This window comes from Ictalurus punctatus, chromosome 9, assembly GCF_001660625.3.
Source record: "Ictalurus punctatus breed USDA103 chromosome 9, Coco_2.0, whole genome shotgun sequence".
NCBI lineage: Eukaryota > Metazoa > Chordata > Actinopteri > Siluriformes > Ictaluridae > Ictalurus > Ictalurus punctatus.
The window spans coordinates 3,293,698-3,317,493 of NC_030424.2; the positions used below are offsets into that span (position 1 = coordinate 3,293,698).

Consider the following 23,796-nt stretch of genomic DNA (forward strand, 5'->3'; position numbering starts at 1 on the left):
TGCGAAGGGAGGCAGCGACAAGCTAAGCCTCCTCTCGGATTGCGCAATGCCTCACAAACTGGGTTGAGCTGCTCTTTTTTTTGTTTGTTTGTTTGCTCAACTTGAGCACGTGCAATTGATCTCTCTGTATGTGACAATGTAATGTTTGTATACACTTTTATTATATGTCCTCACATTCGATAGTCTAGGTCATGTATTTCACGTATGTGTATAACATATTAGTCTTGCTGATCTGACATAACGCCGCAGTGAATAAGCAGGAGGGGAGGCAGCCAGTACCTCTGCCTCACTGAAGGGGGCGTGTGTGAGCATACGGGCTTGTTCTGCTATTGTTCTTCACGTATTACAGACAAATGGCATTGTGGGTAATATGCTAGCTAAAAAGTCAAGTGCACCGCATCAGTCCGTTTGTTTTTAGTTTTTGCCCTGACTGCAAAAATGGAAGATTATATATAAGCTAAAACATTTGTCAAAACTGGACTTTCAATCACACTGTGGAATACCACAAGAGAGTCTAATTTGCAGGGCATGCTCAAGCTAACGTGCCATTCCATTGCATTGGTGAGTTTTTGTTCCGCTAACCTATATGATAATGTCCGCCATTTTAAGCCCATTGACCTCAATGTAAATAGCGCTAGCAACCGTGCCCTGTGCTGCTGTAAGCTAAATGTAAGCTAACGGCTAAAGTGTATTATCCCTGTTAGCATACTAGAAGTGTGTTTAATGGTAAAACGGGATATTTCATGGTATTCTGGACTGCTACCCCTGGTGAGTGGAGTAGCTCTGTTGAGTTATGTGTTGTAACTGTGTTTTACGTCGAGTGTTAAATTGTGTGTATTAACCCTTGAGGCCTAGCGACTGTCGAAACATTAATATTAGTGAATGCTAACGGAGAGCTGTTTTTCATGCACCTCATTTAGGGCTATTAAATGTATTTTGAATGTGTTTATTGAGTTTATTGATACTAGCCTTAGCCTATGACAGCAATGTCAATAGTGTTAGCTGTAAGATAATTTTATGTTGACCTATTCCATATAGGTCAGGTTTTATTGTTGGATTCAGATGTTGAGTGATCGTGGTTACTAGTGGAGATTCTGGAGATCCTTGGAGAAACTTCTAGTACTGGATGGCGAGCCAACCTCACTTGATATAGAGCCCGGTTGTAGCTAGGAGGTTGCAACCTAGAGAGACTCGGCCAAAGAGCCTTGATCTATTTCCCCTTGGCCCAAGGGGTCAGGTAGACCTGTGCACACACCATAACTGCTCTTCAGTCAGAAGGCTGCTGGGTTCACTTGCAACTGTTGGACAGATTAAGGAAAATAACTGTAAAAATTATACTATAAAAAATGTTAAATAACAACCCCCAAACAAGAAAGTATTAATTTAGACTATTTTATAAAACAAATATTCAGTAACCCTCTTCCTCCTAGTCACACATCATTCACACAAAGTGTTGGAGCTCAAATGTATTTTATAGGGTAAGGACAATTTGATCTTGATCATATTTGTCTGACAAAATTCTCTACTTCAAAATATGAGGTGTGTATTAGAAGTGTGCATCAGGACTGGGATCCTGTGGGGCAACACAAAGTCATGGGAGCAGTTCGTTTTTACCTTGGACTCCCTTTGGATTAAATTACTATATTTATATTGTGAGAAACAGAACCAACTAAGTTCATTAGGAAATCTCATGAGCATGTACAAACATAAATATCTACAAGAGAGGTTAGGTTTGGCCAAATGGAGCAGGAAGGAATTGATTAAGATTGTAGTGACAAATGACCATCTTGCCACTTAGAGATGTTGTAGAGTTCTTTCCGACGCGTGAGATCTGAACAAGACACGCTTCTAGTCTAGTACTGCTTTTATCCACTTTATTTAGCACAAAGATCGTACATGTCTGTTTAAACTCGCAGTTCCAATGCACACACACATAGTAATCCCACCAGTTTGCTTCCACCTGCACCTGTCCTGACACGGTCAAAAATTGTTGTGCTTCCCTCCATTACACACCTGCCTTCTCTTACTCTCTGGCTACCTATATACTAATTAGATGCACACTGCACCCAGTGTTAAGCAATGAAATTACAACAGACACTGACTACATTTACATGGACAGCAGTAATCTAATTATTGACCTTAATCTGAGTAAGATAATGATGTGATTAAGGTGTTTACATGAGTCGCTTTTAGAATACTCCTGTCATGTTCCTGTTTTACATGTTTTAGAACATAATTAGATTAACAGCCAGCGTCATTACGTCTCCACGCCGTCCGACATCCCTTCAGAATTTCACGTATCAACATACAGTTCTTCTTCATTATGGTACCGTATACAGTTTTGGGTGTTTTTATTTTATTTTTTTTACGAACGCTTTAAGTGCAGTTAATTATTTGTCATGCTGTACATGCTAATAGACAACTGCTTGAAGCGGTGGGTGTGTCCCAAATCGCATAGTTACCGTCTACATAGTAGCCGAGATACATATATTTTCCCCACTACAGGCCTGTAGTAGGAAAGTATGCGATTTGGGACACAGCCGAACTCTCTTGTTCGCCGTAAAACGTAAAACTGCCGTGTGTGATCGTGTCCTGTCACAAAATGCGGTGAAAACTCCCACATGACGTTCATAATGTGATTAAGGTGTTTACATGTCACTACTACACGTCCATAATGCGACTAAAATAGGAGTACTCCACCTGTCTTAATTAGATTATTGCTTACTTCGATTTTGACCTTTATTAGATAAAGGTAAGTAAAAATTGCTGTTCACATGGTAGTTTCTTTAATTAGAGTATGGTCTTAATCGGATTAAGAGTGGATTATTGTTGTCCACGTAAACGCAGCTACTGACTACGTTTACATGGATAGCATTAATCTAATTATTGACCTTACTCTGAGTAAGATAATAATGTGATTAAGGTGTTTACATGAGTTGCTTTTAGAATGTTCCTTTCATGTACCCATTTTACATGTTATAGAACATAATTAGACATAATGCAGGTAGTTTCTCCTTTCATGGAAATGAGGCAAAAAAACATGCACACAATGTTCTATCCTAAAACTATATAAATATAAATGCAAACACACACACAGTATATTCTCACAGTAGAATAATGTTAGGATACACACTTCAACTAACAAAATAATGCTTTTTTATTAAATTATTTCTCTACCAAAAAGGTGAATTCAAGGTTTATTATACATTGTTCCATTTTTAATACACCTGCACAATGCACTCCAGATGACCCTAACATGACTTTAAAATTCATGATCATTACTCATGTAGTGATATCTGTTTTGAAAAAAATATCTTTCACTCTGGACTTTTCATACACTACTGATTTTGTCAGGGGTAAATTTTACGCACGAGAGATGATCAGTGGTGCTGAGTTTTTACCTCCATCATTCAAACAAGGACTGAAGTATGGATAGAGTTTCTCAGTGAAAGACTGACCAGTGAAAGAGTAGATATGAGACATGACCTCGATGTCATAAAAGGAGACCAGACCCTCATCATAAACCACAAACACGCCCACCTTCTGGGGTTTCTCTCTCAGGGAGAGGGAGATACAGGGATCATCACGAGCAGTATACTCATTCCCGTTCCTCAGAACCACGGTCCAGAATCCATCCTGAGGTTTAAATGTCTCAAATTTCCCCTTCCTGTTAACAGACTCTCTGACCACTCCTAAACTCCACTCAGTCTTCCCACTGACCTGCACCTCATAGTAAAATCTCCCTGAGGAGAAACCCTGTTTTCCCAGGACATTTGCATAAAAAGTGAATCTTTTCGGGGTGTCTGGGAGATTCTGCTTTGTGTCTCCACACGTCACTTGTTTTCCATCATCAGACAGGATGAGATAGAGATTAGCTGTATCAGTATCCAGAGTCACATCCACTGAGAGAAACACACAGTATGTGATGAGTATGCAGATAAATAACAAAAATTAATAATCTAGTATATCACAATAATTATCATTTTATAAGCAGATCTGTGGAATATTTAAATATATGTATTGGGCATAAATAGTGGAAATGTGTGCTTGGGTAAAGGCTTTTACATTTCATAAGTACGTGATATTTATTTTATTAAAAATAACTCTTCCATATAAATCTATATATAAAATATACCCCCCCATAGGAAACAGAAACTGCAGTGTACCTGCATACTGCTGAATCCTCTTCAGTTCTGTGGAGACTAATTACAACACAACAAGACATTTATTAAAGAAAATATGCTTTTAATGTAGACTTAGAATTAGAAAGCTACAACAAGGCTACAAAAATCATTAACACAAATTTACTTTCATTAATCGATCAATAAACCAAGAAACTAATCAATAACTTTTCATACTGTCTCTAACAAAATAATTCCCTTGTTATAGACTTCTCAGTTTCTCACCTTTTTCCTTCAGCTTCTCATTCAGAGTTACACTGAGTTTCTCATTCAGAGTCTTCTGAAGCTGAGACAGAGCCGTCCTCAGAGCTTCCACACTCAGTTCCGTGTTAATCCTGATCTCAGTCCAGTTCTTGGTGTGTGGAGCGATGCACAGTGACGGATAAATCTACAGTAGAACAGGAGAGAGGAGAAATCCCTCAGCTGATGTTCTGTGATGTTCTGCATTGTGGTTGAGTGATTGAGAGAGGAACACTGACCTGTAGGAGGTGGAGATGATCGTCAGTGTGTGAGAGCTGCTCCAGCTCAGTGTCTCTCCTCTTTAGCTCATCGATTTCCTCTTCCAGCTCTTTAATGAGTCCTTCAGCCTGCTTCTCTGCTGCTTTCTGCTTCTCCTCCATCACCTCCAGCAGCTCAGCCTGACTCCTCTCAATGGAGCGAATCAGAGCTGTGAAGACTTCAATACTGTCTGATTTCTCCTTCTCTGTGTTTCTCTAAAGAAGGAAGAACATCTCACTTTCATCAACTAACAGTGAAGATGTGCACTTCCTTACATTCTACAAAACTAAACAAAGTACAAAATGCAGCAGATATGAACTACATCATGTTTGACCCACTTTGCTGAGCTCTACTGAGTGATTAATCTCCTGGATCTTCTTCAGTCGCTCCTGGATCATCTGCTGCAGCTCCGTCTGTGTTTTCCCCAGCTGACTCTGTGCACAGAAATCAAAAACAGACAACCGTTTATCTTCTAAATTTGAATTCATTTACATTCTTTATAAGAATATTTAACACTGATGTTGGCGTCTCTCACCTTCCTCTGTCCACTCTCCTCCTCCAATGGAATTACGTTGTGATTCTTGTGGTCTGTCACAGTACAGAACTGACACACACACTTCTGATCGTCTCTACAGAAGAGCTCCAGAGGTCTCTCATGCTCCTGGCAAATGTATTTCTCCAGGTTCCCCACTGCATTTATTACTTTGTGTTTCTTATATTTTGGAACATTATTATGAGACTCTAAATGAGATGAACAGAGAGTCACACCACAATCCAGACAGGATTTCAAGGCCTCCTGCTTCACATCAGTGCAGAAGTCACAAAGAACCTGAGACTTATCTGAGACTGTTTTCTTCTTGAAGTGATCTGCAACCTCTCTCAGTGTTATATTAATCTTGATTTCAGGTCTCTTGGTGAATTTCTCTTTGCAATATGGACAATAATAATGTTGACGTGTATCCCAGCTTTGTGTGAGGCAGCTGTTGCAGAAGTTGTGTCCACATGTAGTGGTGACTGGATCGGTGAACACTTCCAGACAGATAGAACACTGTAACTGCTCTTCAGTCAGGAGGCTGCTTGATTCACCTGCAACTGGTGGACAGATTAAGAAAAATAATCGTAAAAAATTATACTATAAAAAATGTTAAATAACAACCCCAAAACAAGAAAGTATTAATTTAGACTATTTTATAAAACAAATATTCAGTAACCCTTTTCCTCCTAGTCACACATCATTCACACAAAGTGTTGGAGCTCAAAGGTATTTCATAGGTTAAGGAAAATTTGATCTTGACCATATTTGTTTGACAAAATTCTCTACTTCAATATGAGGTGTGTATTAGAAGTGTGCATCAGGACTGGGATCCTGTGGGGCAACACAAAGTCATGGGAGCAGTTCGTTTTTACCTTGGACTCCCTTTGGATTAAATTACTGTTTATTTATATATACAACATATGCAATATATATTTGTTTATATATATATATATATATATACACACACACACATATACATATATATATACACACACACACATATACATATATATATATACACACACACACACACATATACATATATATATATATACACACACACACACACATATACATATATATATATATATACACACACACACACACACACACACACATATACATATACAAAGCTCGTACATGTCAGTTTAAACTCGCAGTTCCAATGCACACACACACAGTAATCCCACCAGCTTGCTTCCACCTGCACCTGTCCTGACACGGTCAAAAATTTTTCTACTTCCCTCCATTACACACCTGCCTTCTCTTACTCTCTGGCTACTTATATACTAATTAGATGCACACTGCACCCAGTGTTAAGCAATGAAATTACAACAGACATTGAATACAACATAATGGCTCTTATAATGATTATACATATCTATATTGGTGCTGTCAATCGATTAAAAAATTTAATCGAGTTAATCACAGTCATGGGCTGTGATTAATCACGATTAATCACAAATTTGAAATACTAGGATTTACTTGTGAACGTACAGTGTTGAAATAAATAAATGCATGAGAAATTGGTTTAAGGTAACAGATTCTTCAGTTTTATTATCGCAAACATTAACATATTTAACAAGTGTTCAATAACAATCTCTTAAATTGCTGAGGCACCCATTTGAACTGCAGACATATTTAGCAGAAACCAACTACTGTTACAAAGCAATGTCTGCTACAAAGTCACAAATAGCTTACCTGTAAATGTTTTGCATAGTAACGTCAACTAAAATGAATGCAACAATAAGTAGGCCTATTTTAGAAATCTAATGCCATGATGTCTGTGAAGACAGGGTGAACCAGTTCAACCAGTCGCTCAGGCAGACTTCTTTCAACCAGTCGCTCAGGCAGACTAGCCTGTTCACATTTTCAGTTGATAAAGCTGTCCTCTTCTTCTGCAGAACGTGGCCTGCCAAAGAGAACAGTCTCTCACATGGCAGTGTTGATGCAGGTGTAGCCAAGTACCTTCTTGCAATATGGGCCAGCTTACCATATGTACCTGCTTGTGATGACCACCACTGTAGTGGACATGTTTCTATGCTGACACAGGGTTCTGCCTCTAGAGATTTATCTGTGGATAGTACCTCTTCATCAGACTCCGACTCTGATCCCATGAGTAGGAGGACCATCGTCGTCTTTGGTGTCTCTGGCTCCACTTTTTCTCCAGAGGTCTGTGGTACAGGTTTTCCATCCTCCAGCATCTCGCTCACCTTTTGCCACATCTGTCCCCCCTCTGCTCTGGGCAAACACATAAGGTTTTTGAACCTAGGATCTAGAGCTGTTGCCACCTTTAACCACCAATGGTTTGAGTTCTCCTTTCTCCCGTTGAGGTCCTTTGTGAATGCAGCCTTGAAGCACGCTGTATAGGCAGGGTCAACATCAGAGACCTCCACTGTACGCAGGAGATGACATAGTGCAGGTAGCACCACGGAGCAGGATACATACTTTTCACCATCTAGGAGCTCAGTGATGTACCTACAGTGCAAACAGAGCACCACACAGTTGACTTAATGACCACAGTTTTCATTCACATTTAGGGTATAGGCCTTAAATTATGTCTAGATGACTTACAAATGACTTATTTTTATCAGTAAAATACGTTGGACGTTCAATATTCGCAGATATGAAGAAATGTCAGCTATAATGCACACCTTTTTAGATTTTTGATATTTAATAAGATTAACTATAAAATTTACATGTGATTTAATAGCTTATTTTATTAAATATTAAAAATGTAAAAGGTGTGCTTCATACCTGACACCTAGATGAACAGTTTACAGTTGGCTTCATGACTAAATCATTCCCTTCGAATGCTACTGAGCTTTAAATAATGGTATATTTTGTGTCTGGGCCCATTCTGTAGTGAAATACATGGCAATATTTACATATGATTTAATAGTTTATTTTGTTAAATATCAAAAATCTGAGAGGTGTGCATTATAGCTGACACCTAGATGAGCACTTTCCAGTTGGTTATATGACTAAGTCATTCCCTTCAAAAGCTATTGAAGTTAGAAACATGTTTAACAATGTCGTATGTGATTTTAGAGATGGTCCCTTAATTTCCGCTTATCTGCGAATATCGAACGTTCAACCAACATTATTACAGTCAGTAAAATTGGAGAAGACAGAGAAATCATATTACCTGCAAGGCCCCAGCACCGTTTCCAACTTTGCCAACCTGTCATATTCAGCTGAGGTTATCATGGCGAAGTTGTGCTTCTGCTGTGCCAGCGATGCTTTCAGTTGACTTTGTTGTGTTGAATCCACCTTATTTCAAGAGTTGAATTCCAGCCCGTTCGTACATCCTGGACGAGTGACTCCTCTATTAGTCCATGAGAGGCTTGTTGAGCTTTCATGTCTGCTGTGTTTGCGGGACTGTGTCTGAAGCGTCCTACTATTTAACAGTACTTGGCTAAAACGTGGTCAAATCCGCTGTCCCGTAAAGCCACGGTGATCACCCTTTGTATCATATGCGCTATACATGGCACATGCTCGAATGCTAGACTCCTTTCAGCATAAATCATATTAAATCATATGCAACTGTAATCCTATAGTTGTGACCTTGCCCGTTATCTCCCACTCATTTGCAATTTTGAGAAACTGGCTAGCGCATGCTTCAGCAAAATGCCTTTCTTCTGTTTTTAACACTCCTAAAGTGAATGAGCGCAGCTGCCAGTTGTCATGCCAGTTGTCACCTGAGGTAGTTATGGTTATTTACTGATGTCCAGTGGTCCAGTAAGTACATTAAAAGTACCTTCTGCCAACTGCCTCACTTTCGTTACTTTTTCAACGTTGTACAGTTCATGTATTCTCGTAACAATAGATCCATTTAACGACTGCACTAGTTAGCTTTGCTGCTGTTGCTTTGTTGACAAACTTGCCCCGGCTGCACTCCGCCAGTGTCGTTTGACGAGCACGACTTGTTGATCCTGTCTCAGCACTAGCATCTTCGCTAACATCAGCAAAAATGGGTTTTGCCCGAAGATGGTACTTCGAGCTTGTCGTGCTTCGGTGGAAGGACAGTTCGTCACTGCAATAAGTGCACACAACTCTGATTTTATCAAAATTTCCATCTGGAAGCTTTTTATAACGAAACTTGCCGTTCAGCAGAGTGGACACGTCTCCTCTGTCATCATATCATTTGCGTTTGCCGTGTCCTTATCACATAAAGCTAGGTACCCATCCGCACTACCATAACGAAGAAGTTGGGGTCAAACTTGATGGTCAAATGATTCATTTGCGTTAAAATTATTTGATTAATCGCATGCGTTAACGCATTAATGTTGACAGCCCTAATCTATATATAAACAAACACCTCTAGTACAAGACACCATCCCATCATTCTTCTTAACCATGTTTCTGAAAACCTTTTAATTTAATAATCAGAAATCTGCTTTAACTAGCTTGAAGTGAGCTGAAGTCTTTAAGGTTTATCTGGGATTCACATTAGGTTTTCTGAAGTCATCACTGATTTAGAAACTGATATATAGTTAAATTCACATCTATTCGAGTATAAACTGTGTAACTTACATTCAGTAGGTGTATCCATGTTGTTCCTTCTGCCTCGTAGTTGTGATGATAAAGATTCAACTATGTCTTCTTTCCTTCTCCTTTTTAACCGTTCCAGAAACAAATCAATATTCAGTTCACACACTGACACACATTATATGGTTAAAAAAATAAATCACAGCCATTTACTGAGCTTTCTCACAGCTCTCAGTCAGTAACTGTAGTTTATAGTTTCTTACTTCCTGGTGTTAGTAGGAATGTTTGCACCTCACTCAGTAACATTCTTGTAACAGACAAAAGAACACTTTTAAATGTTTCATTAATCTTAACTATCAAGTTTTTATTGAGCATAAAATTTAATTTCTCACTTTTTCCCTTGGCACAGAAATACGTCTTTATCTGACACCGCTATTCAGTTCGGGTTAATAAACCAATAACCCAAAATCCTGGCCCAACTCCTGAAATATGAAAAAACATTAAAGTACATACCTTTTACTCTTCTCTTTTTCAAAACTCGTCCTGTTTCTTCCCTTCTCTGATCCTCTGGATCCGTAGTAATTAAATTCTGCACTTGTTTTAAAAAGACGTCTTCCTGGTCTATGTGAGCTTTCAGACTGGTCTGATTCCACTTTTACTTGTACAATAGTATAGGCGGTGACTCATTTTAACACACAAAAGCTCTCATGTACCAACACGTTAGTAAATCTGTATGAACTAATGACTATTATTAATGAAACACTTGTTGTTTTATCCAGGTGAATATTCTGATTGACCATTTTTGACTTTGTTTTTTATATTTCATCAGTTGAAAAATACCAGCAGAGTGATTTTGCCTTTAGAGAAAAAGGTGATGAAGCTTATAAATGTGTTTATAACTTTATTACTGGCAGGTTCTTCAGGTGTATGTAATGTAGCTTCTTTATTTGCTCACCATTGTCTTTATGTTCTGCAATTAATTACAAGACATGTTAATCATTAGCGACCATAACACACGCTGCGCCAGTGCAGCTCAACACCCCGAGCAGTGATGTTCTAACTCTGTGTGCTCGTGGGTGTTTTCCCCCTACCACTGCTCATCAGCGCCCTCTAATGGTTTGAATACCAAGTATTATTTCTTCTTCTTTTTGTTTTAATGGTGGTTGGCAAACCAGCTAAATGTGCATTACCGCCACCTACTGGACTGGAGTTTGGGCAGTAGATTGGCAGAAAATAAAATAAAATGGAAAAATGAATAAATAAAAAGTAATAATAATAACACCAAAACAATACTACATAAGTAAAAGAAAATAAAGAGATAAGTAACTATATACTAGATATTCCCACTAGATTACTAAAGTCTCACTTATTCTAGTATTTTTTAGATAGTTTATTAGGGGGCGGTGCATTTTCCCAGATGTTTTCCCCAGCAAGTTCTCTAGTGTCATGTTTTGTAAGTATTCGTTCATATTAATCGTGAGAGACCATAACACACGCTGTGCCAGTGCAGCTCAATACCCTGAGCAGTGATGTTCTAGCTCTGTGCATTCGCAGGTGTTTTCCCCTTATCACTGGTCATCAGCACCCTCTAATGGTATAAGTACCAAGTATTCTTTCTGTGTCTCATCACGACTAATATTTCAATGGGTAATTTTTCAATAATTATAACAACAAAAATTACAGGCCTCCAGTCTTACTGATTACTATCAATACCAATAGCCAAAATAATATGGGGGGGGGGGTCTTCTTATTAACAGTTTCCTCACACCCTCCCTTCCACAATGTAACGGCGACCCGACATCCTGCACTTTTTGGACCACAATAGAGATCTTGCAGTATTAAACCACAGAGGTATATACATAGACTATAACCAAGTAGGAGTCAGACCAACAATACTGTACTGTAACCAGTAACCCATATAGCATTTTATCTCCTGTTCATGCTATAGGTATGTAGTAGCTGTCATTGTGCACGATGACAATCCACCTCCGCCTTTAGCGCGGGTATCTGTATCGTTACTGAGTAAGTTACTTTAACAACAGGATAGTCTAGCATCTTCCTATTTATACTGTGATGTAAACCCTGTCGATGTAAACAAGTGTCAGGTGCCTAGCGCTAAAACAATATTAATTGTAACTTCTTCCCTTTACAGATAATAGACCCATTACGAACACAACTTACTTATACAACATAAAGAACAAATACATGTTTTCTATCGATCAGCCATCGTAGGCTGTCCCAATATCTATGGTAAGTAAACAACTTCTTTTTTTTTTTCTTATTCTCAAAGGATATTTTTTTTCTTGGACAGGTGAATGGTCAGCCTCCTCTTGGTCATTGTCCCCAGATGGCTCATCTTCCGATTGAGGACCTAGTATTACCCTGTGCTGCTCCTGTCCACTCTCCTTTTCATCTGGTGATACTAGTTGTTCTGTGTAATTCTCCCCAATCAGATGCTCATCTCTAGCCACTCCCATTTTCTGGATCCAACCGGGATGCGTCTATACTCAAATGACTCTTGACCTCCTTGCTTGGCGTATGTCCAATGATGCATCTCCAGGTGTCCTCATCTTCTGAGTTCTCTTCTTGTTTTTTGTCCTTTTGTTTTTTGATGATTTGTCCTCTTTTTAACCTTTCTAGGTTCACTAGGTACTTTTTTCCTTTTCTAAAGGTAGGAAGTCACATGGCAATAGCAAGTTCTGGTGGATTATTCTAATTCGTCCTTGGCCATTCTCAGGCTTCAGTTCATACACCGGACTGTCAGGGTGTTTCCTCTTTGTTACCACATATACTTGTTCTTCCCATAATGATCTCAGCTTCCCTGGCCCTCCTTTCTCATTCATATTGCGAATTAACACTCTGCCTCCAGGTTCTAGGTCAACACCGTAGGTCTTCCTGACGTAGAATGTTTTCTCTCACACCCCTTAATTGTAGGCAGATTCTCAGGCTAATCTGTATGCCTCCTCCATTCGGACTCTCCATTCCGCCGCATGCTTTTGGTGGGAGGAGCTTTGATTTTTAGCTGTTAAACCAAACATGACGTCAATCGGGAGTCTTGGATTTCGCCCAAACAACAGGAAATAGGGAGCATAGCCAGTAGCCTCACTCCTGTACAGTTAAAAGCATGAACCACCTTGTTCAGGGAAGTCTTCCAGTCTGCTTTCGCTGCCTCCGTTAGATTTCTGAGCATAGCCAGTAGCGTTCTGTTGAAGTGCTCTCCCTGCCCATTCCCCTGTGGGTGGTAGGGTGTAGTGCGGGACCCTGTGACTCCACTATATTCCTCCAGCTTGGCGAACAGTTTGTTCTCAAACTCTCTCCCCTGGTCGTGATGGATTCTTGTGGGTAATCCAAATCACCAAAGTAAGATCAAAGTCTCCATATATCTTTTAAGCAGCCGTTTTTGCAGCCTTGTTTCTGCAGGGGTAGGCCTGGGCGAACCGTGTGAAATGGTCCACAATGACTAGAATATATTCATATCCTCCCTTACACTTCTCCAAGTGCAAGAAGTCAATGGAGACCAGTTCAAATGGGTATGTGGTCACAATATTAGTGAGCGGAGCTCTTGTTGGTTTATTTGGTCGCTTATTTTTCAAACAACTACATACCTGGGTGATGTAGTGTTCCACGTCCCTCTGCATGTGAGGCCAGTAAAAGCGGTCCCTTATAACAGCGGTACCCACCTTTTTTGCGCCACGGACCGGTTTAATATCAGACAATATTTTCACGGACCGGCCTTTAAGGTGTGGCAGATAAATACAACAAATTAAAATGATACGACCAGCATAAAAACTGGGGTATTTTTTTATATGTAATAATAAACGTGAATCCAATGTGAAATCGCAACTTTACTGGGCCTTTTCTCCTTCGCAAAGAAACTTTCCAGAGATGTTTGGTTTTTTTTTTTTTTTTTTACTCATTTTGCTAGCTTGTGGGTTTATTCTTAGCAGTAACATAACACATGACCGAGACAAGCGTCTTGACATGCGTCAAGAGTGAGTCATAGACGGATGTAACTGAGAGAATCCGGTCATTTTTCAAAATAAAACATCGTTCAGACTCAGATAATAAATAAAACGGAAATAATGTAAGTTATTTATTCTTTCTGTGCGGCCCGGTACCAAATGAACCACGGACTGGTACCGGTCCGTGGCCCGGGGGTTGGGGACCCCTGCCTTATAAGATGCAACACCCTCTCAACTCCCAGATGCCCCATATCCTGATGTAGTTCCTTGTAAACCAGCTCATGGAACTTTGTTGGTAAAACCAGTTGAGATCTGTTCACTGTTTTCCGATACAACTGTCCCTCCTCATCAACAGGTAGTCTTTGCCTCTCTCTTATCAGTGCAGCTACATCATTGTTGCAAACTTGTTCTCCTCTTTTTGGCCACTGTTTTGAGGTCATGTATTGCAGGACTTTATTGATCACTGGATCCTCCCTCTGGCTCTTCACCAGTTCATGTCTGGGTATTTCTGCTACGGCTGGTTGCCATTCACTGTCGGTTAGCTTAGTCACCAGGGTGGATATGTTCACTGGACACAGAAGTGGTTCACTTTCCTTCAGTTGAACAGCCACAGCTTGAGTCACACTGTTCATGACCTCACGTTGCAACCCTTCTGAGCAGGTCTGCATGTACATCTCCATATCCATGGGCATGCGTGAAAGGCCATCTGCATCGCCATTAACTTTACCAGGGCGATACTTGATTGTGAATTGGAAGTCAGATAGTTCGGCCACCCAACTATGTGTAGTTGCATTCAATTTGGCTGTGGTGAGCATATAAGTAACGGGGTTGTTGTCTGTGTAGACAGTGGTGAATAATAGAGAGAATCTCTAAATCTCTCACATATTGCCCCACTTCATTGCAAGGAACTCCAACTTTTCTGAATGGAGGTGATAATTCTTCTCAGGTGCTGTCAGAATTCTCGATCCATATGCAATCACCACCAACTTGTTGTTTTGCTTCTGATAGAGCACTGCACCAAGCCCTTCCTGTGAGGCATCGCAGTGAAGGACAAATGGTTGTTCAAAGTCAGGATATCCCAACACTGATGGCTGAGAGAGACAGTCTATCAACAGACAGAGTACCTGATGGTGTTTTGTTGACCATGTGACTGGGTGCGACAACGGCAGTTGGTCTCTGCTTTTCTCTTTTCTTCTCCCAGTGCTAGGTCTTGGATCTCCTTTCACCGACTTATCCAAGGTAAGTATATCATAGAGAGGCTTAGGGAAAGTTAGAAAAGTTAGGGATGTAGGGCCGGTAATATGACAGGAATCCCAGGACTTTCCTCAGCTCTCCCATGGTTGCAGGTTTCCTGTCTTTCAATACCTGGACCGGAGCGATGTCGGCCGGGTCCAGTGTATGTCCGTCCTTAGTTACAAATCTCCCCAGAAATCTCACCTCATTCTTAAAGATCTCACTTTCCTTGGTGTCAGTTTAACACCATGCCTCTGATAACGACGCAGTACAGCCTTTAAGTCCTTGAGATGGTTTTCGAACGTCTTGGAGTGTACCAAGGTTATTATAGTTTTTCATTTTTCATTAGTTTTAGTTTAGCTTTTATTAGTTTTAGTGTTAGTTGTAGTCTTTGGTAATATGGGTTATTTGTCAAGGCCAGAAAAAGTATTGTGTAATAAAAACTCAACAAAAACATCATAAAATTTTAGAAATATGCATTCAACGATAACACCAACACATAAAATGCACATTTAATGTACAAATGTACATCCTTAATGATCTCTTTTAATGTCTGCTTTGCTGTATCCATCTTAGCCCCAATAAGGCTGTTGACTCTTGTAGCTCCAGGTGTTTTGAACTTTGGTTCGAGTAAAGTGGCGAAATTTTTGAAGGCAACTCACACAGTTGTGTAGACATCCCAGTATCAATAAACATATTAACTGGCGCTTCCTCCCGCTTGTGGTGTTCCTGCGTATTTACTAACCAGCAGCTAACGGTTCGCCGGTGAAAGCACTGCTGTAGTGTTCTCTGTCCTGCGGTTGTCTCAGTCATGCTGATTGGTCCTGTACCGTGGTTAGTGTCTGTTTCTGGGGAGAGGGGCTTTGCGTTCTCCTTTACCTTATTGAGGTAAACTAGGCTAGTCTCCTTGTGCGCGCTCCTCAAATGTACTTCCAAATTCGTGGGATTTTTCCCTTAAATTGTCCACATATTTCACCACCTTCCACTGCAGGGCACTTGCTTTTATCTGACACACAGTCATATTCAAAGTAATCCCAAATAGGACTCTGCCGCTTTCTTCCGACTTTCGGTACTGCCATGATGCCAGGCGAGGAGCATGGACTATGCTGTGTTTAATTTGACATGTAATGTCGTAATTTCCGGGTTCCCAGTCGGAAATGTCAACTCTGAAAGATATTTGCTCTATGAAAGACATTGACAAAGACGAAAACTAAGGACATTTACTCTATAACTATATTTTATTTTACTTAGTTTTGCAAACAGACAAAACAGTTTTGGTTAGTTATCGTTTTTTTTGTGATGCCTCATTTTTTTTTCGATTTCAGTTAACGACAATGTTTTTTTCACAGCTAGTTTTTGTTATTTCATTCGTTTTACGATTATAACCTTGGAGTGTACCAAGTTGTCAGCCAAGTAAGGCTGGCATACTTCGTCACGGAGGCCGACGAGACACTCCTCCATCGATCGTTGAAACTCTGCAGGGGCAGATGATAATCCAAAAGGAATTCTCACCCACTCATATAATCTCCATGGCGTGATTAAGGCAGTTAGCGGGCGGCTTGACTCTTCCAGGAAGCCTTGTGATATGCCTTTCCCTGATCTAGGACAGGATGCATATTCTGTATGTGTGGAATCGAGTGGACTTCCTGTTTAGTTCCCGATAATCACAGCACAGACGGAGACTGCTATCCTTTTTCCGCACGCAAATGATGGGACTGGAGTAGGGGGATTTAGATTTTTGAATCTAGCCCCTGTTCAGTAGGTCTTCAAGGTATTCTTTAACCTCTTTACGTAGCGACTTTGGTACTGAGACATATATTCGCCGGTCAGGCATGGAGCCGTTGAGGCGAATTTTGAGTTGGAGTGATGGAATACTAACATCATTCTCATCCCTTGCAAAAGCACTACTCTGCTCTCAGCAGCTGTTTTACTTTCTGTAGTTGCACTAGTGGGAGGTGATCGAGGTTAACTGGGGGTCCCACAGGTCTTCCTTCCTTTGTTCTGGACTTGGAGTCGATATCTCCATGTTGTGCTCCCATTGGTTTAACAGCTGCAGGATATATGGCTTTGGCCCTCTGTGTTGTAAGGCTGGTGACAAGATGTCTGAACCTAGAGAGAACTACTCTCTGAGAAAAAGAACTGTTACGAGAACAAACACTCAACCTCTCTCTCACAAAATTAGCATCTCCATCTGAATTAGTACATCAGACTCAGTGGAGACTAGAAAATGTCTGAGCCAGGAGAGAACCACTCTGTGAAGACGGGAACGAAAACCAGACCTCTCTCTCACGGAATTAGCGTCTCCATTTGAATTAACACATTCTGAGTAGAGATCAGGAAATCGTCACTATATTGTTTCCTGCTTCCTCTCCTCACACCCTTCCCTGTCTCTCTCTGTGTCCAGATCCCCCTAAACACACCCAAAGTCTATATACATTACATAACATGTTTTAATGTGAATAAGATGTCAAACATTCATGTTTACTGTGTTATACAAAAGATCTTTTTAGGGTTTGTACATTGTTTTACTAAGTCAGTTGTAAGAATTGAACAGAACTGAACCACATTGGCTTTTTTATGAGATCAAGTTCATTATTGCACCCTCTTCCCAGTTTAGGACATGCGTATATCCAGTGGTACATCCATTAATACCCACAGTGAAGCAACAGGAGTCTATTTGCAGTATGTATGCTTATGAAAAAAAGAAAAATTCATTAGATGTCATAAATCCAACATGACGCCATTTGTCAATGTATTGTAGGAAGAGAGCAGAGAACGACTGAGGGGTGAGAAATTAAGGATGGCTCTAAAAAAACATTAAAACATTTGTATGAATAATTGCACTGTAAATTATGTAGAAATGCGTCACAAACCCCACTTTGAAAACCACTGGTCTACGACTTATATAATTTTAATAAGCAGATTTACAACACTGGAAGTATCATACCTGGGTATATTCTACCAACAATTGCAATTTTTGTACTTTTAACCAAGAGCAGTATATCCATGCTATGACATTAATCAGTAGGTGCTTAAAGTTAAAAAAAAAAAAATGTCTGTGCTTTTCAATATGTATGCATAAGTACAGTGCAAACTGTATCTGTAGCATATAAGTTATTACCATGGACAAGAACTGACATGATTTTCTGTATTAAGAACAGAACCAAAAACCCACTGACTCAGAATACGTAATAATAACGTAAGTCTAGGGGTAATAATAATAGTTTAAGTCTAGAGGTAAGTTTAATGTAAATCTGTCAATGTCTTTCTAACACACATTCAAATCCACAAATTCAACCCAATTCATTATCATTTACCAGATACAGGAACAACCAAAATCAGAGTCAACCCCCAGCAATAGTCAAAACCCAGAACAGCAGTCAGAATATAGAATTGTTATATCCCCACAAGGGCAAACAACACAAACCAAACAATCTCCTAGCAACAAATTACATGTAACCACCTCCAACATCCCACACCATTCTCACTCTTCTTCCTCTTCAGATATGGCTGCCGCTCAGTGATGTCATCCTGGGAGGCAGGAGTAAGGCAGGCTGGAAACCCTGGGCGGGAGTTCGGACCTGCACACAAAATATGGTGAGGATAAGTGCGGTTCTGTGTAATAAGCGATGTGCACTAAAATTAGGACTATGAATCCGGACCAATATTTACAAACTTGAATATTACTATTACACATTGTACAACCATATAATTCATATGTCTCTCACGTGCATTTTCCCACTTCCGGTTTGGCTGTACGTAAAGCATATAGCCATTCCTCTGTCAAAGATTGTTTCCACTAAAGGTCTTGCTGTAAACCTGCACAGAAGAACTTCTTAATTTCCACCCAAGACAACAACAAACTCTTAACATTAGTGTATTACAATTAAGTTGTGGATGCACAGAAAGAAAAAGACAAACCTGTAAACCATTTCATTAGATGTACTGTCGTCAAAGGCATAATCGAAGCGAAAGGTTTGATTCTTTAGGTATCGAGTGAAGTTCCATTTCTGCTTATGGACCAAGATGACATCTTTACCGGGGATGGTGATTACATCCAGCTCCTTTGCAGTGAGTTTTACAATACAAGACATGACACGTCCTTGAACACCACAGCTCCCCACACACACTCGGTGATTTGAAAGACAACTGTCGCATCCAGTCTTTGTTTATTTTATGCTATTTGAGATTTCTATTCCTATTAAAAGGGAATCAAAACGCTTATTCAGTATCATCTAGGATGGATTAAAATATGTTGAGCCTGGTAGCTATAAGAAAGTGGATCTTACACATATTCAGAACAGCGGTAAAGCATTTTAATAAGTTATAATGAAAATATACATAAGTCTGTTTCACCTTTTTTGTTAAGAGGGCGCTTCCTCACACAAACACACATTCGGTGCTCTTCAATCTTCAAACATTAAGATTCTCTTTACTCTTACATTTACAGTACCACGGTTTGTTTGTTTTTTTAGTTTTTTTTTATAAATCTTGTTTAAAATTAGCACACAAAACTTTCACAAAAAGATCAGGCAAACATCCTTGGCAGGATAATAAATAATGCACTTCAGCTGTGGTTAGTGGTCTGTAATCCAGGCTGGCTCTAAAATCTCTGATCATTTGCATCATTTCATAGTTGGTGACTGTCATGTCCACCTCCTTCAAAACAAAAAGATTATTCATCATGTAACATATGACAAGACAAAGTCAGAGATAGAACTAAAGATATATTTTGCATTTAACATAAGACCGGCTCCCTCAATCCAGAACGTAATAATGACCATTATGGGGGAAAAGTGCAAAACTAGTCTTTAACACAAATAATATATCATAGTGACAAAACACAGGGCAGATAATACACAAATTCAACCCCAAGGTTAAATTAGGGCTTTTATGTGAGCGTGTAGCATTCACACTGCTACATGAAGACGAGACGATAATCGAAGCAATATTGTGATTATGGGATTTTGAAAGTCATAGGCGTGCACTCACCTGCACTCTCTTCTCTTCTCTTAGCTCTTGATGCTACAGTAGCTGCCTCTCTCTCTTCTCCTGCATTTTCTCTACCTCTGTCTCACATTTGGACTTCCTCCTCACTGCAAAACATCATGACAATACAGTCAAGACAATCCTGACTAAACAATAGCGTCATCCACTTCCTTTGTAAAAGGATCTTTTCCTCTTCTTTGTCTGTCCCTGTGCCTATATTGAATGTACAACTGCTTCAAGTTCTGCACGAAGGAACAACTGAACACAGACTAAATAGCAATTTAGGTGAATAGCTGTACTCATTATTATTATTATTATTATTATTATTATTATTAATGTAACTGTATTTTCTGAAGAGCAAAATAAAATGGCCAGCCCTTGGCTTACAAATGGTTGGCTATGAATTTGATTTGATGTTTTAAATATGGTTAATAAATAATGATTGAATTGGATACAGGAAAAAGAAAGCTAAATATTCCAGGTATTATCATTATGTCTAAAGGTTTAAATGAAATTGTACGGCATTTTTTATGAAAGTTGAGTGAATTGACTGGGTGAGTTTTACGTGGATACTTGGACTAAGGAAATTTTTTATCACTGTATCTTGTCCTGTCCAAATCCGCAATACCAGTCATTTTAATGATGCTATTTAAAAGGACTTGTGAATGAATTGGGGGTTTTAGCTAAATTATTGAGTTCTTGACACTCCCATCGCTTATCCAGTATGGTTCATACTTTCTACACATCTTTTCCAGAAACTATACGTAACAGACATATGTCTGGAAAACTTCTCATCTGAATTGTACTTAATTACACTCGGGTAAAATAGAAATATACCAATATGATAATTAAATATAGTACTGAAATATAATTACATAATTACTTTAGAGTCACCATAAATGACTAAATCATATCTATCAAATAGTTGGAAGCAAATATTTCTCTTATCAAGCACAAGGGCCTCCTCTTTGCCATAAACCTTCCTATCTGCCCCAGACAGGAAGTCATAGACGGTCTGGACTAAGTTGCATGTTGCCAGAGCGACCTGCTCATTGTCCATGGCCATAATACTACTGTTATGTCAGGAGACGTATTGTGTGGCTGTGTGTTCTCTCTCCCTCCCCCCCTTTTTTTTTTCTCACAGGTCGCTCCGCCGTAATTCGACCTGCTGACGTGCTGCACGGGGATTGGAGAGGAGAAGATTGTGCCTGTTTTAAAAAGGAGGAAGAATGTATGTTGGGAGGAATGGGGACGTGTGGTGTGTCTGATTGCGTGCGTACGATTGAGTAGCAAATGTTTGTCCTGGTGTTTGAGTGAAATCGCTTGCTGTGTTGTGTACGAGTGAAAGAAGTGAGTGGTAGGATATTCTGTTGTCCCATTCCCTTGTTTTGTCTTATGTTGTGGCTGAGTGTACGCCTGGATTGTAAATATATCTTTCATTGTAAATATTCCTCTTCTTCCTGTCACGAAAGCTGTAGGGGTTGGGTGCCATTTAGTTTTGGGCTCTACCTTTTGTTCACTGTTTTTGCCTCAGTTAGGGAGTCAGGTTAGACTCTGTAATTTCTTTTGACACACTTTTTTTGTTGGGTTAGTTAAATTGATACGGGGAAGATAGCGACTGTTTTGTTTATTATTTTGGCCTTCCCCAGCCCTGAAGAGTGGTGCTTTCGGAGTGATTCAGTTTGTTTTGGATTATTTTTCTTGTAGTCATTAAATTTGTAAGATTCAAAGATTTGAAAGGCGTGTGTCAACCTCATTATTTCTGAGTCTGATTTGTTTTTGTTTATACTTTTGTTACACCTCAACCCTAGACCGGGGTCGTAACCGTATATAAAAATATATATGAGAACACACAGAAAATTCTGCCTATTTATGAAATGATTTCTCTACTAAAAAGGTGAATTCAGTGTTTATTATACATTGTTCCATTTTTGATAGACCTGCACAATACACTCCAGATAACCCTAAAATTACCTAAAAATTCTTGATCATTTCCCAACATAGAAAATCATATAGAGTATTATGATTAGTGCAAAAAATTTTTCATCAACTAACAGTGGAGATGTGCACTTCCTTACATTCTACATAACTAAACATAAAGTACAAAATGCATATGATATGAACTACATCATGTTTGACCCACTTTGCTGAGCTCTACTGAGTGATTAATCTCCTGGATCTTCTTCAGTCGCTCCTGGATCATCTGCTGCAGCTCCGTCTGTGTTTTCCCCAGCTGACTCTGTGCACAGAAATCAAAAACACACAACTGTTTATCTTCTAAATTTGAATTCATTTGCATTCTTCATAAGAATATTTAACACTGATGTTGGTGTCTCACCTTCCTCTCTCCACTCTCCTCCTCTAATAGAATAACGTTGTGATTCTTGTGGTCTGTCACAGTACAGAACCGACACACACACTTCTGATCGTCTCTACAGAACATCTCCAGAGGTCTCTCATGCTCCTGGCAAATGTATTTCTCCAGGTTCTCCACTGCATTTATTACTTTGTGTTTCTTATATTTTGGAACATTATTATGTAGATCTAAATGAGATGAACAGAGAGTCACACCACAATCCAGACAGGATTTCAAGGCCTCCTGCTTCACATCAGTGCAGAAGTCACAAAGAACCGGAGACTTATCTGAGACTGTTTTCTTCTTGAAGTGATCTGAAACCTCTCTCAGTGTTATATTAATCTTGATTTCAGGTCTCTTGGTGAATTTCTCTTTGCAATATGGACAATAATAATATTTACGCCTATCCCAGCTTTGTGTGAGGCAGCTGTTGCAGAAGCTGTGTCCACATGGAGTGGTGACGGGATCGGTGAACACTTCCAGACAGATAGAACACTGTAACTGCTCTTCAGTCAGGAGGCTCCTGGATTCACCTGCAACTGGTGGATAGATTAAGATTTTTTTTTTTTTAAACAAAGTATTAATTTAGACTAGTAAAACAAAAATCATTACCTTTTGCCTTTTAGTCACACATAGTTCACACAAAGTGTTGGAGCTCAAATGTATTTCATAGATTAGAGAAAATTTGATCTTGATCATATTTGTTTGACAAAAGTCTCTTCTACAAAATATGAGGTGTGTATTAGAAGTGTGTGTCAGGACTGGGATCCTGTGGGGCAACAAAAATTCATGGGAGCAGGCAGTTTTTACGTTTGGACTCCCTTTGGATTAAATTACTATTTATTTATATTGTGAGAAACAGAACCAACTAAGTTCATTAGGAAATCTCATGAGCATGTCCAAACATAAATATCTACAAGAGAGGTTAGGTTTGGCCAAATGGAGCAGGAAGGAACTGATTAGGATTGTAGTGACAAATGACCACTTAGAGGTGTTGTAGAGTTCTTTCCTTCGTGTGAGATCTGAACAAGACACGCGTCTAGTCTAGTACTGCTTTTATCCACTTTATTTATCGCAAAACTCGTACATGTCAGTTTAAACTCGCAGTTCCAATGCACACACATACAGTAATCCCACCAGCTTGCTTCCACCTGCACCTGTCCTGACACGGTCAAAAATTGTTGTGCTTTCCTCCATTACACACCTGCCTTCTCTTACTCTCTGGCTACCTATATACTAATTAGACGCACACTGCACCCAGTGTTAAGCAATGAAATTACAACAGACACTGAATACAACATAATGGCTCTTAAAAGGATTATATATATATATATATATATATATATATATATATATATATATATATATATATATATATATATAAACAAACAAACGTCTAGTACAAGACACCATCCCATCAGAGCACAGTGGTTTCTTCTTAACCATGTTTATGAAAACCATTTAATTTAATAATCAGAAATCTGCTTTAACTAGCTTGAAGTGAATTGAAGTCTTTAAGGTTTATCTGGGATTCACATTAGGGTTTCTGAA

The 23,796-nt window shown here is 39.4% G+C and overlaps 2 protein-coding genes and 1 long non-coding RNA gene across 7 annotated transcripts in view; 1 reads left to right on the forward strand and 2 right to left on the reverse strand.

Moving 5' to 3' along the window:
- Positions 1-23,796, reverse strand: part of LOC108269709 (E3 ubiquitin-protein ligase TRIM39) — a 64,768-nt gene that overhangs the window by 40,283 nt on the left and 689 nt on the right. Inside the window, exons 2-8 of one of the 4 annotated variants that reach the window (XR_008397035.1) lie at positions 22,228-22,784; positions 22,033-22,128; positions 19,893-19,996; positions 19,257-19,559; positions 18,822-19,098; positions 18,629-18,719; positions 17,796-18,481 (exon numbers count right to left, since the gene is read on the reverse strand). The exons of 2 other annotated variants lie outside the window; for them this stretch is intronic. The gene's annotated coding sequence lies outside the window, so the exon portion shown is untranslated. Of the gene's footprint in view, positions 1-17,795; positions 18,482-18,628; positions 18,720-18,821; positions 19,560-19,892; positions 19,997-22,032; positions 22,129-22,227; positions 22,785-23,796 lie in introns of those variants that run through there. One more of the 4 variants, XR_008397034.1, reaches the window with a different exon arrangement.
- Positions 304-18,971, forward strand: LOC128633603 (uncharacterized). Of its 2 annotated transcripts, none has more exons than XR_008397036.1 (4): positions 304-561; positions 1,039-1,237; positions 18,405-18,497; positions 18,890-18,971. It is a non-coding gene; the product is annotated as an uncharacterized LOC128633603 (long non-coding RNA). The 2 variants fall into 2 exon arrangements; XR_008397037.1 differs by lacking the exon at positions 304-561 and adding an exon at positions 754-768.
- LOC108269711 (E3 ubiquitin-protein ligase TRIM39) lies at positions 3,140-10,391 on the reverse strand. Its single transcript, XM_017475688.3, has 8 exons — positions 10,219-10,391; positions 9,751-9,830; positions 5,215-5,771; positions 5,018-5,113; positions 4,661-4,894; positions 4,407-4,569; positions 4,167-4,202; positions 3,140-3,902 (listed from the first exon to the last, which is right to left on the reverse strand). Exons 2-8 carry the CDS (start codon positions 9,767-9,769, stop codon positions 3,364-3,366), a joined length of 1,644 nt encoding a protein of 547 aa, XP_017331177.1. The 5' UTR covers positions 9,770-9,830; positions 10,219-10,391; the 3' UTR covers positions 3,140-3,363.

Excerpts from the sequence above, each read along its gene's own strand:
- LOC108269711 (XM_017475688.3), bottom strand. Across the intron at positions 4,895-5,017 it reads ACTCAGTAGAGCTCAGCAAA|AGAAACACAGAGAAGGAGAA; the intron begins GTGGGTCAAACA and ends TTCCTTCTTTAG. Across the intron at positions 4,203-4,406 it reads TGAGAAGCTGAAGGAAAAAG|TCTCCACAGAACTGAAGAGG; the intron begins GTGAGAAACTGA and ends TGTTGTAATTAG.